The following is an 18,949-nucleotide window of genomic DNA, read 5'->3' as shown; positions in this document are numbered from 1 at the left end:
CTTTTACCTGTTTTGTTTTGTTTTATTTTATTATTTTTTTTTTTTTTTTTTTTTTTTTATTATTATTAGAACGTCTATTCTTATACTTAGACCTTATCGGATCCATGTAGCCGACCCCATCAAGTTGGGATAAAGTTATGGTTGTTGTTGTTGTCGTTGATTCTACGCTGTCAAACAAATAGGTTTTCAATCTTTCTTTAAATCCATTAAAAACTTTTTGGAAAGATATTTTGATTGTCTTATGTCATAACACATGAAAGGAAATGATAGTAATTATGTCTAACTATCGTTGGTGGCTTTGTTTGATTAGTTGTTCCCTAAGATATTAAGGATTTTAACTGATTACTGATGAGAATGATTTTCTTCTAAGATAAAAGAGCACAAATTTTTTGGTGCTTTGGCTTGTCTTCTGAAGCTGAGTACAATTGTGATATTGGGCCTTTGAATTGTACAAGTCGACTGATTTGGCCACTTTGAGAAGTACCAGACCTGTTTCCAAAAGATCCTGCATTTCAATCAGTTGGGGCAACAATAGATTTGGTTGCCCCAGCAATAGGTGTAAAAGATAAATTTAATTTTGCACCCTTACATATATTAACCGTGAATTGTGAGAGAGACTTCATCTCCTCATGATCAAAATATTGCTTTTCTGCTTGCTGCCTCTGTTGCCTTTGAATTGCAAGAAATATGTTGATTCTAGATTCTCATTACTTTGATTCTTATGGTGACAAAAAATTTGAATAGTGTTCCTAGGTGATCCATCAAGAGCATTCTCTCTTCAGTTTGGGAGCTTTAGTCGTGATTTTGTATATGGATGCAGGTAAGTTGTCCATGTTCCTCTCCTTTATCCGGTTGTTAGTATGTTTCAAGAATTCTTACTCTCAGGAAAAGATATTCCACACTGATCGTCTTTCAAAAATATATTTGCGTGAATGTTGGTCTCTCTCTCTCTCTCTCTCTCTCTCTCTCTCTCTCTCTCTCTCTCTCTCTCTCTCTCTCTCTCTCTCTCTCTTGTTGGTATGTTTCTCACTCTACTGTTTCTATAATTTATATAGAACTTCTCTGCTGCCAGTGATACTTGACGCCCATAACAGAGTGCAACACTCTTCACCTATTTCATGCTCTTGTATAGTGCCGCTGCAAAGTGATCTCAAGCTAGCTCAAATCCTGGAAAATATGGAGTGAAATCGTTTCGTATCGATAAAAACAATTTGTTATTATTATTTTCCACATTTGTGAATTGTGTTTGTCAGGCTTACTGTCCATGTACATGCCCATTGGTGCAATTCTTGTAAGCCCTAAAATTTCTTAAGTCGTATCCTCCAAAATCTACAAATTAGTTAGGTAAACTTTAATGCTTCGACCTGATTGGAAATGCTCTAATTCATCTCTATTGAGTAACAACAACAACAACAACAAAAAACTCAACATTATCCCAACTTAATGCCAAATCTTATGGCAATATGAGTTCACTTGCTTCTTTACAGAATTAAGTAGTTTAATTTCTGTGTAAAACTTTGAAATTGGCTGGGGTTATTTTTGTTGTAATTTGAAAAATTTTAATCGCAACTGAAGTAAGATCTCATTATCCATACTTTTTTTTTTTTGACCAAGGTGTCCAGGTCAGCTTATGCGCACCTCGACTAATCCTCGAGGAGACTAGCACAACAACCCACAGCCATGATCTCCCATTTTTTTTTGTTATCCACACCCCTTATTAGTAGTTCCCTTTACCATTTACTGCATATTGAGTAACACAAGGAAAGAACGTTTAAAAATTTTCATGGCTTGGGCCATTTTGACTCTTTAAAATCTTAACATTTGTTGATAGCATAGTTCACTCTGAAATGGAGTTGAAACTCTCGAATACAAAATACAAATCTCTTGCAAACTCATGGAAAGAACAATGTTGGGAATGATTGATCTGTGTGTGTGTGTGTTAGAGAGAGAGAGAGAGAGAGAGAAAGAGAGAGAGAGAGAGAGAGATGATTTTTATTTTGTACTCTCGCAGTAGGGTATCAAGGTAATTCTTGTTTTATAATCAAGGTATCTAGCATACAACCACTTGGATGACACTTTTGTAGAAACAATAAGTTTCGTACTCTCCAAGTACTTGTAGTGCCCAAAGGTGAGTTACATCCTCGCCAACATTTCAACCTTCATCTTATTTTGACCAAAAAAAAAAAAGAAGTTGAATGCTCAATGGTGTGACTAAATTCCCCTTCACTTATTTAGGTAGAGTTATCTACTATTGCTTATGATGGTTCATATATTCTTATGGGCCGAAATTTTATGGGACTAAGAGATCCCACTCAAGTTTCATTATGAAATGATCACAAATGGCAATGTAAGTAAAGCTTTAGAAATCTAAGGACTATACTAAGGTGTATGGACACACAAATGGTCGAAAAATACTAGAGATGCAGGAACATATGGTTGGGTATTTAATTGAATTTGAGTTTAAAATTTGATACATGGCTAATTTATAAAGTACACAACTAATCCAACAATCAATTTGACCAAAAACAATTTTCCTTGCGATTAGGCTGTATTTAGTGTGATTCCTATTTTTTGTTCTCTAACCTATTTTAAAATTTTTGTTTGTTAATTTGTTTGCCCGGTATTTTTTTTTATCTTATTTCTTGTAAATAAAAATAGAAATATGAAATTAGATCAGGAGCTCATTCTATTTCTCAGGCAAAAATTATTTCTACCTATTCCATGCTAAGCTGCTAGTGAGCACATGTTCATAACAACTAAAATCGAATTTAGTCATGTAGAACCGGCTGATGACACCACCTCCACAATAAGTATAAGTTCATGGTTCCATCCAAATTCCAATTATATGCCTTATTTGCATTAATATGGCGTTCTTTGAAGAAAGAAGAAAGAGGCGAAAGAGCATTGAGAATGCATAGTTTTTGTCTTAAAACTTCGAAAGCAAAGGAAAAGATTGAGTCGAATATTATATTTTTGTTAACCTTTTTTACACGTGTCTGTCAACTTTGTTCGTTTTCTTAAACATAAAAAACAAAGACTGTGGGCAATGATCCATGTAGCTGACTCCATTTAAGTGAGATGTTTATGACATGTTGTGTTCTTTTCTTTTTTACCTTATCCATGTGACCAATCCGATTCATGTGACTAACCCCATTTAATTGAAAAAATGTTGAGTTGTCGTAAAGAACTAGGATGAAATTTAATAAGATGATGAAGGGGTTGCCATGCTCCACCCTACAAAAAATGCATGAATCATACTTCTATAGTTTGTTTCCAAAAATAGAGATGAGATAGCATAGAACTATATGGGATGCACATGGTCAAAATAAGAGAGAGAATGGGCTGCTGCTGTTTATTAATTATGTGAGAAGGGTATTAAGGAATTTGCATAACAGTTAGCCAGGAAGAGATCTATAAATAGCGGACACTGGGAAGAAAATGGAGTAGAAAATTGAGAGAGAGAGAGAGAGAGAGGGCTCTGCTACGATGGAGGAGGCAAAGGGAGTTGTGAAGCACGTATTGTTGGCCAAGTTCAAGGATGACCTCTCACCTGAAAAGATAGTTGAACTCATCATAAGTTATGCCAATCTCGTCAATCTCATTGAACCCATGAAAGCTTTCCAGTGGTAAGTAACATCTCTCTCTACATATTTTTTTCTCTTATACCCAAAAAAAGGATTTGGGTAGAACATCATTTACTATAGAAACTCTCTCTGTATTTATCAAAATTTGCTTCATCAATACCCAATCAACTCAATACAGTTCACTAATAGAGTTCCAATTTCTGATCCTCAATTGGATTATTTTGAATAAAACAGGGGAACAGATGTGAGTGCAGAGAACCTGCATCAAGGATTCAGCCATGTGTTCGAGTCTACTTTTGAGAGTGTGGAAGGAGTTGCAGAGTATGTTGCACACGCAGCCCATGTTGAATTCCTAAACTTGTTCATGCCTGCATTGGACAAGGTTGTCATCATTGATTACAAGCCCACCTTTGTGAAGCTCTAAATCAAAGTTATATTTCAATAATTTCTTTCAATGTTCATCTCCTTTCTGAATTGAAGTGAGATCATGTAACCACTCGGCTTTGTACTGTTTTAACATCCAAGTGGGGAATTTCTCTGTAAATACGAACTTAAGGGTGCCATTTCTGCTGTGAAAACAAAACAGTAATGAGAAAGTATCACTTGGTAAGGCAATTAATTGAAGTGCATTAATAAAGTTTTACACTTCAGATTCATAGGTAATGTCATGGAGTCATTGAAAATATGTGCCTACACAGTTTTTCTTCATTAAGTTTCTCTATTTGTTATGGATTACCAGCCATGAATATGAGGTACGGAGTAACTGGGATGAGGCAGTTTGGCCTCCATCATAGGTGCAAAGAATCCACTATGTATTGTGACTACACATACTGTAATATCCCGCTTCTTAAACCCGATCTGATTTCGTGGTTGAACCGGTTTAACTATGCAGGAACCGAGCCTGAGGATATTAGAGCGGGTTCCTTATGGGTTATGATGGCACGGGTGACCTTAAACACCGGCTGGCCCGACAAGTCCTAGCCAGTGCCAGAAGAGACGGGAGTGCCCAAACCGTGTACGTGCACCTACCATAAGGCTATGTACGGATAGAACAGGTATTATATCCGTATTTTAAGGTATATATGTATGCTACATCGTATGCTTGGGGTAGGGTCCGAGCCGAGGTCCGAACCCGGTCAAAATCCCATGTCTTGACTCTCAGGTGGGTATAACAGGTGGGCACACCCACCCACCTGAGTGACCCATCCAACACTATTCACTTAATTAGGAATAGTATATAAGGCTTTATGACTTCTTTTCTTTCCATTTATTACCCTCGTACGTTTGGTGAGAAAAGTAAAGAGGAGAGAGAAAAGAAAGGGAAGAAGAAGGGAAGAGGAAGAAAGGAAGGATTTCAGTGGCGCCGAAGCTCGATCTTGCCATTCCGGTGCCGGGAGAGTAATCTTCAACTCGAGATCTACCGTGGGAGGTAAGAAAAGTTGGGTTTTATAAACATTCGCCATACCCAAGCTTTAAACCCTTGATTCGAGTATGGTTTCTTAAGATCTTGTAAACACCCTTTGAAATGATGAATCTAAGGTTTAATAGATGATTTATGTGTTGATCTTGAAGGATTTGAAGAGATATTGACAAGGTAGAAGGAGCATTGTGAGTTGGAAGTGATTTGGAGGGTTTGAAGTCATTCTTGAGCAAAGAAGGTAAGATGGTTCCCCTCACTTGAATCTAACTTAGATCTAAGCTAGAACCATCCTATGGGACTTTAAAGGTGTGAAGAATGGGTTGAGAAAAACCCTATTTGGGTCCCCGAGGAATGGAGGGAGTTGAGAAGAAACTGGGGTTTTTCGGCCAAAACCGGCGGGTACAACCGGCGGGTCCCTACCCGCCTGAGAGCACCCACCTGAGAGGGCAGGGGGGTCCCTGGCCAAACCGGTGGGTAGGACCGGCGGGTCCTACCGGCGGGTAGGACCGGTGGGTAGACAGCCCACCTGTCCGACCCACCTGAGTGGCCAGAATGTGATTCTTAGGTCCGATCGAGCCCAAATCGGACGTGTGACCTTCTTTCGACGTTCTAAACACGATTTTGACATCGGATTTCATTAATTTTGATTCTAAAATGGTGAAGTACTAAACCCTCTCAATTATGTTAGGTTCACCAAATCCTACCCGATTCGCTCCGGATCTCACCCGTACCGAGCGGGAATCCTTGTACGCTACAAGTAAGTGGAGAGAGGACATTTGGCATTGTTTCAAGGCATTTGTTTGGCATTCATATAACCATATCTAATCTAGTCATGTCATCATAAATATGCTATATAGAATAGTCATTTCACACATTGATGTGCATATGTGCTATGTTTACTTCCAAATGCAAATTGAATGTGATGTTATATGTTGAATGTGGACGTCATGTTGTATAATGCATTGATAGACTAGATGCCGTGGTCGGCTTGGAAACGAATGCATTGGTGGCCCGTGGTATGGGACACGGAGGCACTATGCAGTCGTACTACATATAGGAGCATGCGGTATTAGGATTTCACCATCCCGTGCTACGACCCTTCCCAACAGGGGTTAAGGTGTTGGGTTGCCATTTGGGGGGAAGCAGGGGTCGCGGTTGTCGGACACTGTGGCGGTTAGGCATTACGCCCGGCGAGTCATGTAGGACAGCCGGCAACCCCGGTGGTACATTCAAGAGGGCCAATCGTACTGCTTTTAAATTGCTGGAGTCAGCACTGTTATTTCATTTATTTACATTTCTGTTGAGAGCCGGTGGACGGCATTGTCTTTATTTTTCCGAGTACTCACGGTGGGCCTTCTCCAACAGCCCTATGGGCGTATCGCGGGAGGGAGTTCGCGGCTCGTACCCGGAGTATACGCGCACTGTGGTTGTAGTAGCACTAAAACCAAAGACTTAGTAATGTTGATTAGGTGTATGTGAATCAAAATGAATAGCATGACATGTAGTGCATATGATGTGTTGCGATGTGTGGACTGTTGTGTGTGGTCCACCTCTCTACTTACTGAGCTAGTGAGCTCATCCCACGTGTACACCCCCTTTTTAGATGTTTTTGCAGGTCATGCATCTGAGGAGCATGGGGTGGGTCCCACAGTCGAGTTTCCTGAAGAGGAGTGGTGGACCCCTGAGGAGTTTGAGCACGGCGTAGACTGCGCATGTGAGAGCTGTGCTGCGGGACAGCAGTTCTGAGGCCGAGCTGAGCTCAACCTTGGAGGCCGTGCCGAGCTCCACTACCGATGCCGAGCTGAGCTCCAGCCTTGATACCGAGCCGAGCTGTGTACTCTGATGATTTTGATGAATTCTTGTATATACTTGATATTTGAACTTTATTCTTTTTGTGTATATATCATGCCTTCGGGCCCAAATGTATATGATTATTGTATTACCATTGGGTATCAAGTATATGGGAATTATTTACAGGTAAAACTTAGTCTTCCGCTGATTTGATGAATTGATGTTAGTGTGTGTATGCTGTGGTGGAATACAGTATCTGATGATCCTGGCAGGTTTGGGTTAACCGGTGTTAACTCGGTCACCGCTCCGGTTCAGGGTGAACGGGGTGTGACACATACCACCAATAAAACGACTAGACCAATCTCGAATAATGTTATGTTTGTCTCAAATTTTTGATCCGTTTTGAAGAATGACTCGCTTCAACTAATTTTGCTGTCGACCCGAATGAGATTTTTTTGAGATCTGTGATGGTAGCAGATTAGTATATAATGTATTATTGCCTTATTGAACAAGTAGTAAAAATTGAGATTTTTTGTATTAAGGTTTCTGGGCGAGTTCTCTTGCCATGATTTGAGTGTCCTTGAGAGAGATCTCCATTATAACCTCTTCTCTACATTGAATCATTTTCTTCTTCGGGCGTAGCACACCACATCGACGTGTGAATTCTTCGTACTTGTTGGTGTTTGTGACCACATGATCGGCTATCAGACCAAGAACCATCAGAGAATAAAAACATGATCTGCAGGTGAAACAAGTGGGATAGTCAATAAAACTTGTAGGTTGCCTGAACAACGTAGCGGTCAGCGTGTATTATATCCTGTTGGCCATCAGCAACAAGACCATCTTAACCCCTCATGGTAACATATAAGTCAGGGATAGAATGCCGAATGATAGAATGGTTACAGGCTTTCCAAATTTGCCACATTATTGACGCCTAGAGAATTATAATATTCCTCTAGGCAGAGGATCCTTACAGCTTGAGATGTAGGAACAGCTTCAGTCTTTAATAGTGGAGCCAAGGGAATCAGGGACATCAAGTCAAAGGGGAGAAGCTCTCCAACATGAGATAGCCAAAACTCGAGCTATAATGCCAAAGAAAAAGCTCTAGTGTTGGAATATGATCATAGCTCCAAAGTTTTGAAAAAAAAAGATTCCTGTGAAAAGTACTTCCTTGTTGGTGCCCTGAAATCTTAGGATCCTAAGCAGTGTGATAAGCCAAGCAAACAGTGAAATGCCCTGATTTAGAGTGAGCCCAGAGCCAGGCAAAGAACTTTTGAGTCCAACATAGTTTCTTGTAAGAAGATCAAATGATAGGTGATTTATTAATTATCTTTTTTTGGGGAAGATTTCAATTCATTAACTCTTTGAATCTTTGTATTATTTAATATTCCATTGTTTTCTTTGGTTTCTTTGTATGAACAACCTAAAATTTTCAAGTGGGTAGACTTTTCCATCAATCAAGGAGCTAACAGATTGGGTTCAGCATAGCAATGATATCAAACAATATGCATTACAATATGGAAACAAATGTTGCAACAAAGGAAAAAAAAAAAAAAAAAAAGGAAGGAAAATGATAATGTACCCAAGATATCAAGACAAGACTTTCATTGAAGCTGGTAAAAGTTTTCTTCACACAGTTTATAACTGGCCATGTTAGCCACTCAATATGCATAGCTAGGGGCCAACTCCACCTTTTTGTTGAAAAAACAATTCCTTTTCCATATGTATGTTAATTAATGGAGATATACAACAATCAACAAAAGAACACTTCAATTTTTTTTTTTTTTTTTTTCATTTGAGAAACCCTTCAAATGTCTTAAGGAAAAAAAATAAGAGAGAAGTCTCAAGATAATTCTCACCATACAGGGTCTATTCACAAGAGTACAATCCTTTCATTTCAATAATGACATAACAATTGACAATGAACACAGTCATACCGCTACTGAATGCCACCAAGTGCTCAAGTACTTATAAGTTCACATCGAGAAACTCACATCCGATGTAGGATAATTGCTTTTAAGGGAAACGCATAGAAAATGGTCTTCCTCGTGGTTTTCTCCATTCTTAAAGGTACACCAGAGTTGCCACACCTCATACCACTTGTTGGGTCTCAGGTAAATTCATCTTAAAAAACTAGCCATTAAGGATAAGATCTACAAATGCTTATAAGCGTTCACACTCACATCCGATGTATGATGATTGTTTTCATGTGAAACCCCAACACCTCCTTCAAGCAGAGAGAAAACCCAACACTTTTTACTGCCCATGTCTCTATCTTTTACCGCCATCTTGCTTTCTTCATTTCCCTTGTGAAAGGGCCTAGAGATTAAGAAATTTCTTCTAGGCTATACCATTTGATCAAAATGGAAAGCCACACATTTTCATTTTCTACTTTTATGATGATTTCTAATGTTTTTCATTCTGGAAGTTTGATCCCTTCATCGAATTTTGTCTTCTCTATTTCCATTTTCAAATACAAAATTCGATGAAGGGATCAAACTTCCTATCAATACAGCTAAACATACAGTTCAAGCAGTAGATGAATCAAATGTGTCATCATTCTATAAGGCATGGAAAAAGGCATATGTCAAAATGGCATGGAAAAAACCCCTTTTTCACTACACTTTCATTCCCCTGTCCATTTCTAGTAAAGTATTTATTTTGACTCTCTTAAATAGATGGAATGAATGATGCTGTCTATATTTTAAAGATTAAAATTCATGTTTTACAGTGACTTGGATCATTTGCTGAATAGCCAAGAAGGAAATCAGTCTACTTTGTATGCTTCACCGATCATGCTTTTTAGCAAACTAGTGTGTGTACCTTAATAGCTACCCTGTGCTATATACATAGAGATAGAGAGAGAACATAGATGTCTATCAATAAGACCAGCACAAGGGTAAAGAAACTAGAGAGAAAGAAACAGTAGAAATGGAGGAATCAAAGGGATTGGTGAAGCATGTTTTGCTGGCAAAGTTTAAGGATGATCTCCCACCAGAGAAGGTAGATGAGATCATAAAGAGCTTTGCAAATCTCGTCAATCTAATTGACTGCATGAAGTCTTTCCATGGGTAACACCTCTCTCTCTCTCTCTCTCTCTCTCTCTCTCTTCTGTTCTGATATTCTGATGTTGTAAATATATACAATTGAACACAGGGGTAAGGATGTAAGTCCATTTAACATGCATGAAGGGTTCACTCATGTGTTCGAGGCCACTTTCGAGAGCCTGGAAGCTGTAAATGAGTATGCTGTACATCCAGACCATGTTGAATTCGCTGATCTGTTGAGGGCAACCACAGAGAAGTTCATTGTTGTCGACTACATTCCCACATATTTCAATCTCTAAATCACAAGGGATATTTCATCTATCTCTCCAACACACCCATTTTAATTTCTTCTTTTGACTTGCAGAGAAGTTTTATTCAAACATGTAAAGCTGTCATGAAGTTCATTCACTGAGTTTGCAAATAATTACATTTCTCTTATCCTTCATCCAAGTTTTTTGATGTCAAGTGGCTGAAAAAAATAAAAAAATCAATCCAGTGCACGACACTCCCATTATAGCAGGGTTTGGGAGGGGCAAATTTATGCAGCCTTACCCCTACTTCATAGGAGATGTTGTTTCAAAATTTCGAACCTGTGACCAACAGATCACTCCCAAAAACCAAATATGAATAATACGCTAAAAATCAAATATATGGCCAATAAATGTGCATATTGAGGCTAGCTATAAGTGAAAGAGGACCAGTGAACTCACAACATTGATCACATCGATCTGTTACTTCATATTAAGTAGCAATAAATAAGTTGTGCTCTGAAGTCTGATCAATGGCTAGATACACCACTTGAAATCGTGTGGCAATAGATTCTAAAGACATAAAAACTGTTGATCCATCTTTTTTCATTTCTATTATGCAAGAATTGTGGCTTAATACAGAAAGAAAGAATTTATTTGGCTTTTATGCTGCAAATGTGGATACCCATAAATGACGGTTTAATTGTATATACCAGTCCTTTATAAGTCTCCTACACATTCTTTGGGTGCAAGTTTGGCCTAGCAAGCCCAAACCCAAACCCACCCTGGCCTGGGCTCTTCAGCCCTTATATAGGCCAGAGTTGAAATACATCACCTGGGCTACCTCCGGTGAAGCGGGGCCCCTAAGTTGAAGACTTAGGTTGAGATAAATAGTTTTTTCCCCTCTCATTGAAGCAAAATGTATTTAGTGGGCTGAGTCTGTGGCGCAACAATTAAATTGTACTGTTGTAATATATTGGTCATAGGTTCAAAACATGAAAACATTCTCTTCTGTGAAAGCATAGGGTAAGACTGGGTATATTTTCTGCTCCCAGACCCTATAATAGTAGGAGCCTTTGCATTAAGGCTATGTTTGGTTGTTAAGGGAATTAAAGGGAATTAAAGGGAAGGGAAGTGAAATTTTCATACTTAAAAAAAGAAATATAGGTAATTATTATTCATGTGACTTTAACATTAACTTCAAATCATTTTATATTTGGTTATAAAATTTTACTTTATTTTGCTTCTAAAACCTTTTGCTATAATATGTAAAATAAAAATTACATGTAAAATATATCATTATTAAATAATATTAAAACAATTAAGTAGTGCATATAATCACATGGGTAATGATTATAAACATATATTTTTTTTTAAGTAAAATGATTTCACTTCCCTTCCCTATAAATTCCCATTGCAATCAAATGGATCCTGACGTTGATTTTTCATTGAAAAGTCAAGAGAGGCAATAGAGTATGTGATGTATATGAATAAAGCCAAACATCCCAAGCCAATGACGAGTCGCTCAAGGGCATCAAGGGGGGTGAGGCCGTAATGTAAATTTGGCAGTCTTGGGGGACCCACGTAAGCATAACCTGGCAGTATAAATGAACGGCAATTATAAGCGAGTGCAATGCCCAAATCTGGCTAGAGAACATGTTATTTTCAAAGCGTTTTATACGCCACAAGCCTGTGTTCCCAAGTTCTCACGTTTTGTTCAATTTTTGCAAGGAAAGCATAGCCAGATCAAATTTATTTGCTCTCAGGACCCTTTCCGATTTACCCAATATCAGTGAGGCCATTAAAATCTTAGAACGCTCAAGCAATGTGGGAATCGATGTCTATACTCGGCTTCTCGAATCTTGCATTAGATCAAAATCACTTACCCAAGGCAAGAGAATCCATCAGCATCTTCTTAAGAACACTACCCACATAAACAGTTCACTTATTCAAGAAAAGCTTACTTATTTGTACATTGGGTGTGGTGAGCTTGAGCTCGCTCGGCCTATATTTGATAAAAATCCAAACCCAGATGTCGTTTTGTGGAATTCGATGATCAGAGCTTATGCCTGGAATGGACCCTTTGATAGAGCTATTGATTTGTATTACAAGATGGTTCAATTGAGCATCACACCCAATAAATTCACTTACCCTTTTGTTCTCAAGGCTTGTTCGGGTTTACAAGCATTAAAAGATGGCAAGGAGATTCACGATCATGCTAAAAGAGTCGGTTTGGATTCTGATATCTTTGTTTCGACTGCTTTGATTGATTTGTACGTTAAATGTGGGTGTTTGGAGGAGGCACGAAGGATATTTGATAAAATGCCTAAAAGAGATGTTGTTGCATGGAATGCCATGATTGCAGGGTCTGCATTTCATGGACTCTACGAAGAGACAATCGAATTGTTTCTGAAGATGCAGGAGGAAGGGAAAAGTCCAAACACGTCAACAGTTGTTGCAGTTCTACCTGCTGTAGGCCAAGTTAAGGCATTGATTAAAGGCAAGGGCTTACATTGTTATTGTATGAGGAGGGCTCTTGACAAAGATGTGCTGGTTGGAACTGCTATTTTAGATATGTATGGGAAATGTGTGAGGCTAACTTATGCTCAAAGGGTTTTCAACATAATGACTGTTAGGAATGAAGTAACTTGGAGTGCGATCATTGGCGCATATGTTCTATGTGATCATATGAGAGAAGCATTGGGGGCGTTCAATGAAATGTTGCTTGACGATGCTGTGAGTCCTACTCCAGCCACTCTTGGGAGTGTTCTTCGAGCCTGTGCAAAGCTGACAGATGTAGGTAGGGGTAAACAGATACATGGGTACACAATTAAGTCGGGGTTTGTTTTTGATATTATGGTAGGAAACACGCTTCTTTCAATGTATTCTAAGGCTGGCATGATAGATGATGCTGTCATGTTCTTTGATGAAATTGTGTCTAAAGATACTGTTTCATATAGTGCTATCATCTCGGGATGTGTACAAACTGGTAATGTAGAGGAGGCTTTGCTTATTTTCCGTGAGATGCAAATATCTGGAATTGAACCAGATCTTGCAACGATGATAGGAGTTCTTCCAGCTTGCGCTCATTTGTCTGATCTGCAACATGGGCTTCGTAACCATGGATACATAATAGTTCGTGGATTTGCATCAGAAACCACAATTGGGAATGCACTCATTGATATGTACTCAAAGTGTGGGAAGGTTGATGTTGCTAGGGAAGTTTTTGATAAGATTCCATACAAGGATATTGTCTCATGGAATGCAATGATTGCTGGGTATGGACTTCATGGGCTTGGCAAGGAAGCAGTAGCACTGTTCCATGCTTTGCTGACTGTATCTCTGAAGCCAGATGATGTGACTTTCATCTGTCTTTTATCTGCTTGCAGCCATTCTGGACTTGTTGCGGAAGGGAAACAGTGGTTTTATTCAATGAATTGTGATTTTAATATCATTCCGAGAATGGAACACTATATCTGCATGGTAGATCTATTGGGCCGGGGTGGTCTTCTGGATGAAGCCTATGATTTCATTAAAAAAATGCCATTTGAGCCTGATGTTCGTGTCTGGGGAGCCCTGCTTGGGGCATGTAGGATCCATGAGAATATTGAACTTGGAGAAAAAGTATCAAAAACCATTCAGAAGCTGGGTCCAGAAGGTACTGGAAATTTTGTACTGTTATCAAACATATATAGTGCTGCAGGGAGATGGGATGATGCAGCGCATGTTAGAATCATGCAGAGAGACTTGGGTTTTAGGAAAAGCCCTGGATGCAGTTGGGTTGAGGTTTATGGGATCATCCATGCATTTGTTGGTGGAGACAAATCCCACCCACAATCATCAAAGATATACAACAAGCTAGAGGAATTACTGGTGGAGATGAAGAAGTTGGGTTATCATGTAGATACTAGTTTTGTGCTCCAAGATGTTGAAGAGGAGGAGAAAGAGCGAAGTCTCCTTTTCCACAGTGAGAAGCTGGCTATTGCATTTGGAATTCTAAGTTTGAGCCCTGGCAAGCCCATTTTTGTTACCAAGAATTTGCGAGTTTGTGGGGATTGCCACTCTGCCATAAAATTCATTACCATGATCACAAAAAGAGAGATAACTGTAAGAGATGCCAGTCGATTTCATCATTTCAAGGATGGAAATTGCAATTGTGGAGACTTCTGGTGAGGAAGAGGAAACTTGAAAGGCATGGTTAAAACTGGCTTTCATACTTAAAGTGTAGATTGCTATTGCTGATCTTGCATGGTGGATGCTATGTCATGGCCTGATGGCTATATACATCAAGGTAATGTCTAATGACATCTTCTACTCATTAAAGAAAGCATCCTTAGTATTTATTAATTTTCTTTTCTACTTGCCCTCAAGGGGAGGAAAACTAGGTACCCATCAGCTATATCCACAAGAGCAGTTTATCAACTCTAAACACGTCAGACTGGCCCATTCTTGCCTTCTAGGACTGGGGTTTTCCACTCTTATTAGATTCACCAGAGAGATGTCTCAAGCAAAATGTCCAAAAGGCCCCCCTCCCCCCAGTTTGATATGCATATTCTCAGGAAAGCATACAACATCTGTGTAGAGAAAATTGAAATATATCGATTGGATGCTTATGTCTTGGAAGACCAGATTTTGTAGGAATCACTGAATCAGCAAATGGTGCTATAATAATGTCTTCTACAATTGTGACCATTCTGTTGATATACTGATCAACCATCTACCTGATACTATTCTAATCAGTTCTCCAAAGTTTTCATATATTCAAGAGCTATAATGATTCTTTCTCTCATAATTTCAGGATTTACCAAATTTTATTTCTCAAACAAACTATGTGATTCTTTATAATGACCTTATTATGGAAGTCCATTTGCTTAATCTGAATTTCGTACTTCTGCAGTTGGTGTTAATGTGGACAAACTGTAAAATGTGGCTTGAGAGGCAGGTAGGAATGGGCTTCTAATCAAGTGGTGCCTCTTTCGGAACCTCCAAGGAGTAAGATTAACACTTTCTCTGGAAGTTCTTTTCTTAGAACCTTAATATAATTAATGTGGTTAGAAAGTGCCTTCTGGAGTTGGCAGCAGTCTTTCTTGATGAGTTCAGCCTTACAGCTCTAAGTTGATATGTTTACCCCTAACAACCAAACCCGCCACACACACCTCCCCCCCCCCCCCCAAAAAAAAAAAAAAAAAAAGAAAAAAAGAAGGGTGTACCTGTAATGTGATAATTACCCAACAGCAACTAGGTTTACTATCCACCCACAACAGGACTTGTGACTCACCACCAGCAAGTTATCACCACTTAGAACTCCCAATCTTAGATTGAGGGGCTCATTTTGGCAATACTACAGGGTGTCCCCTCCCCCCCGGTTTGGGTATCTGCTAACTGGATAAATTTAACAAATTTGAAAACAGATCAAATATTTTAGCAGATATTGGATATTTGATTAATAAATCAGACCATATGTGTATCAATTATTGCTCTGTTTTCAATTCATTTATAGATCAACTTGTATCTACTAAAAGAAATTCCTTGGGTTTTACATCTTCCTTTTGATCTAAGCTCTTTTGGCTCTGTTTGGTTGCAAGGGGAATTAAAGGGAAAGGAAGTGAAATTTTTTACTTGAAAAAGAAACTTTTGTAATCATTACCCCATGTGATTGCATAAACTACTTAATTTTTTTTAACCATATTTAGTAGTGATACATTTTACCTTCAATTTTTTTCCTTTACATGTTATAGAAAATGGATTCGAATGCAAGGTAAAGTGAAATTTAATAACTAAATATGAAATGATTTGAAGTTAATGATATAGTTACATGGGGTAGTGATTACAAAAGTTTCTTTCTTAAGTATGTAATTTGACTTCCCTTCCCTTCAAATTTCCCTTGCAACCAAACATAGCCTCTAATATCAAAGGCAATTGGAAGGTGTTAGAGATGACGTAAGCTTCCCATATTTCTCTCTGTTAACTTACAGTATCAGTTTTCTTTTTTCTTTCATATGTATCCTCATTTACTTTGATCAGGTTTGTCCAGGTGATCTTTGTGATTGGACATGTTTAAATGGTGGATCTGGACCTCCTTGATATGTGTGCAACAGCCAACAGCTAATGTCATGGAGTAGCATGGAGGATGCTACCTTCCCATCTTTACCATGAAAAATCACCCTTAAGCTTGACTGGTTTCAAAAAGACAAGGTGCATTGTAACATTTCTTGTATGCAGGGAATTCCATTCCCTAGAGTTTGCTTATTTCTCCTTCTCAACTAATGTTCTTTTTATATCAAGGGGAGCTGTCATGGAGCCCCATGATATCATTATACTTCTGGTCTGGAATCAGTTTGCTTGGCCGTTTTGTGCATTTGCTGTGCTTTTTCTTTGGACTTGTTGCATCAATGTGGCAGCAACTCTCTCTATTCTCTTGTAGATAATTCATTTCTTATTTCTCCTTGTTTTTGTTGCATTTTCTTCTCAAAGTAAATTTTTGGGGAGTCCATTTAAGTCTTTGTTGCCTGAAAGCTTAAGAGAATTTCAACAGCATTGTTATGATATCAATAATATATTCTCCTCAAGCTGATGAAATTTCTGCTTTTTGTATGCCAAACAGATTTTGACGTTGATTGCCATATCATCCATGTTAATGGGCTATCAAGTCATTGCACATCTTTTATCTTGTTGATGCAGTATCCAACTTCTATGTTACTTGGAGACCTCTATATATGTGACTCACTCGGTTACCAAAGGTGCTTTCAGTGCTGAGGAAAGAGTGGGCCTTGGTGTTCTTCATTTGCTTATAATTACACCTCAATAAAACTACTAATAATGTGTGTCTGGGGGTAAGGCCTTTCTTAAGGAGCTAATGTATTACCAAACAGTTCTCAGAATAAAGTTCTTATAAAAGGAGAAACATTTGCCCTTTTTTTTTTTTTTTTTTTTTCCTTCCTTCTGGTATATTAGTTTCTAATATTGAGGAAATCTTGTTGAGAGATGTGTATGATAAAAGTAGGTGTTTTATCACCTTTCATGGTTCTATTGTACATGTAATTTGGCGTTTCTTTTTTTCATTCTACTTAAACCCTAATCAAGACCGATATGGAATGCTTCACTTATGAGATTTTGATTTAGTACAGGATTCCTTCACATCTATTGCCTACATTTGAAACTTAGTAGTTATTTCACAATTTCATTTGAACGGTATGTTTGTCTTATTTAGTCCATGTTAGATCATAAGGTGGCAAAAAAGTCGGTTACAAGCCTGGTGTACTATATCCTTTTTTGGGAGGGGAACTGCCGGTGAAATACCAGCTCTCATGGGGGAGGGGGGAGGGGGAGGGGGGAGGGGTGGGGAGGGGTTGGGGGTGGGGTGTGGTCTTTTCACAACCAGCTGTACCTGGCTGTTCCTTACGCCAGGCCGTCAGGTTTTTTTTTTTCTCTTTTTAAGCAAACTGTGGGGACTAGAGTAGAAGACAATAAAAAGTCAAAAAGTTCCTCCAGTGGGTTTAGATCATCTGTATCAATCTAACATCAGCAAAACAAATCACGGGGATAGATTTTCATATTATACCAGAATGCAGTTTTGCACCAATAAGATGGAGTTTGACGGATCATCCAGTAGGGGCATTTATTGAGTAGGGTGTGGGTCCATAGGTGGGACATGAGAGGGTAATGTAAGAATCTGCACACTGGCATCGTCATATGCGGCAAGACCTATATATGGTTATGTGAAGCCAAAACAGTTACGATCCTCAACATTGTATCATTGTATCATAGTTCATTTTGAATAGACGGGGGTTGATATGATTAATCCAAACTGCTTTATGTTTCAGTGAATCTTTGAATTAATCATATTTTATTATTATATTTTTTTTTTATGAAGAGCTAGGGTGATACAGAGGATCTAAAGTCTGAACCCACATCAAATTGCTCCTTTTATGCGAGATTTGGCCGAGGATCAACTACTCTAATATCAGAGTTATAAACTTTGAAAGAACTCAAATTCATTAATCAACATACAAGGTGAGAGAGCTCAATACCATATCAATCCACATCAAATCTCTTTTAAAAACAATGTGGGATCAACCCCTATATAACATATATGAGATCATAACATGTGGTCTATTATGTGAAATATGAAGAATGCTTTGCCCTCCACTCTTATTCCACAGGTAACCCTTCTTCCCTTTCACCTCCACCCCCAAAGTTCTTCCATAACTATAGCTTTGTATTATATTGTGTGTAGAGATTCGGTTCCCCACCCTCCACCCTCCACCCTCCACCCTCCACCCTTTTGTCTTAGCAAACATATGCTCCTCTTCTCTCTCTTGGTCACCAAACCCACTAAAACCACTCTTACCGAACCCACTAAAATCTCCTTTATTTCTCTTTCAGCTCCCCCCCCCCCCCCATTTCACGGCTTCACCAGAGGCCAATCGAGCCAGCAAGGTCTGCTACAATACCCTCAAACTTTTACAATGCTGGATTTTGAAATTGTAAAGATGTCGTATACAATTAAGCATTGGAGAAGATCTAAATCCTATGTGAAACCATGCTGGCCACTAACTTGGGAAAACGTAGTTATTTAAAAATTGGGCAAAAAAACCTACCAGGTGGAACCAATTAGAGTATGCAAATGGTCATCAATGTGAATGGAATTTTTTATTTCACAAAGGGTGAAACGGTAAACTCATGTGCCCTTGTATCTAGGCTCAGTGCTACAAGACCAAGCAACTTTCCTTTTCCCTTATAAAAATGTACCATTACTATCAAACTGTTTGATCTCCAATGCAGATTTAAGATTTGTAATTGAAAAAAAAAAAAAGGAAAAAGTTCTCTAAAATGCAACATGGCCCTTGCACTAATAAA

The 18,949-nt window shown here is 38.6% G+C and overlaps 3 protein-coding genes across 5 annotated transcripts; all 3 read left to right on the top strand.

Moving 5' to 3' along the window:
* Positions 1–3,459: 3,459 nt before the first annotated feature.
* LOC122081230 (stress-response A/B barrel domain-containing protein HS1-like) lies at positions 3,460–4,008 on the top strand. Its single transcript, XM_042648255.1, has 2 exons — positions 3,460–3,626; positions 3,819–4,008. Exons 1-2 carry the CDS (start codon positions 3,487–3,489, stop codon positions 4,006–4,008), a joined length of 330 nt encoding a protein of 109 aa, XP_042504189.1. The 5' UTR covers positions 3,460–3,486.
* A 5,718-nt stretch (positions 4,009–9,726) lies between these two features.
* LOC122081327 (stress-response A/B barrel domain-containing protein HS1-like) lies at positions 9,727–10,141 on the top strand. The gene is made up of 2 exons (XM_042648401.1): positions 9,727–9,866; positions 9,952–10,141. The coding sequence occupies exons 1-2, from the start codon at positions 9,727–9,729 to the stop codon at positions 10,139–10,141; spliced, it is 330 nt and encodes a 109-aa protein (XP_042504335.1).
* Positions 10,142–11,745: 1,604 nt separating this feature from the next.
* On the top strand, positions 11,746–17,003 carry LOC122081318 (pentatricopeptide repeat-containing protein At3g16610). 3 transcript variants are annotated; one of them, XM_042648388.1, is made up of 4 exons: positions 11,746–14,381; positions 14,988–15,082; positions 16,125–16,285; positions 16,695–17,003. In XM_042648388.1, the coding sequence occupies exon 1, from the start codon at positions 11,747–11,749 to the stop codon at positions 14,261–14,263; it is 2,517 nt and encodes an 838-aa protein (XP_042504322.1). In that variant the 5' UTR covers position 11,746; the 3' UTR covers positions 14,264–14,381; positions 14,988–15,082; positions 16,125–16,285; positions 16,695–17,003. The 3 variants fall into 3 exon arrangements, with proteins under 3 accessions (XP_042504322.1, XP_042504323.1, XP_042504325.1); XM_042648389.1 differs by having other exon boundaries at positions 16,115–16,285; XM_042648391.1 differs by lacking the exon at positions 14,988–15,082.
* Positions 17,004–18,949: the final 1,946 nt, after the last annotated feature.

The sequence above is a fragment of the Macadamia integrifolia genome, chromosome 6, assembly GCF_013358625.1.
Source record: "Macadamia integrifolia cultivar HAES 741 chromosome 6, SCU_Mint_v3, whole genome shotgun sequence".
Classification (NCBI taxonomy): domain Eukaryota; kingdom Viridiplantae; phylum Streptophyta; class Magnoliopsida; order Proteales; family Proteaceae; genus Macadamia; species Macadamia integrifolia.
The sequence above is the reverse complement of the archived record's forward strand: the minus strand, read 5'-3'. Positions and strand labels throughout refer to the sequence as shown.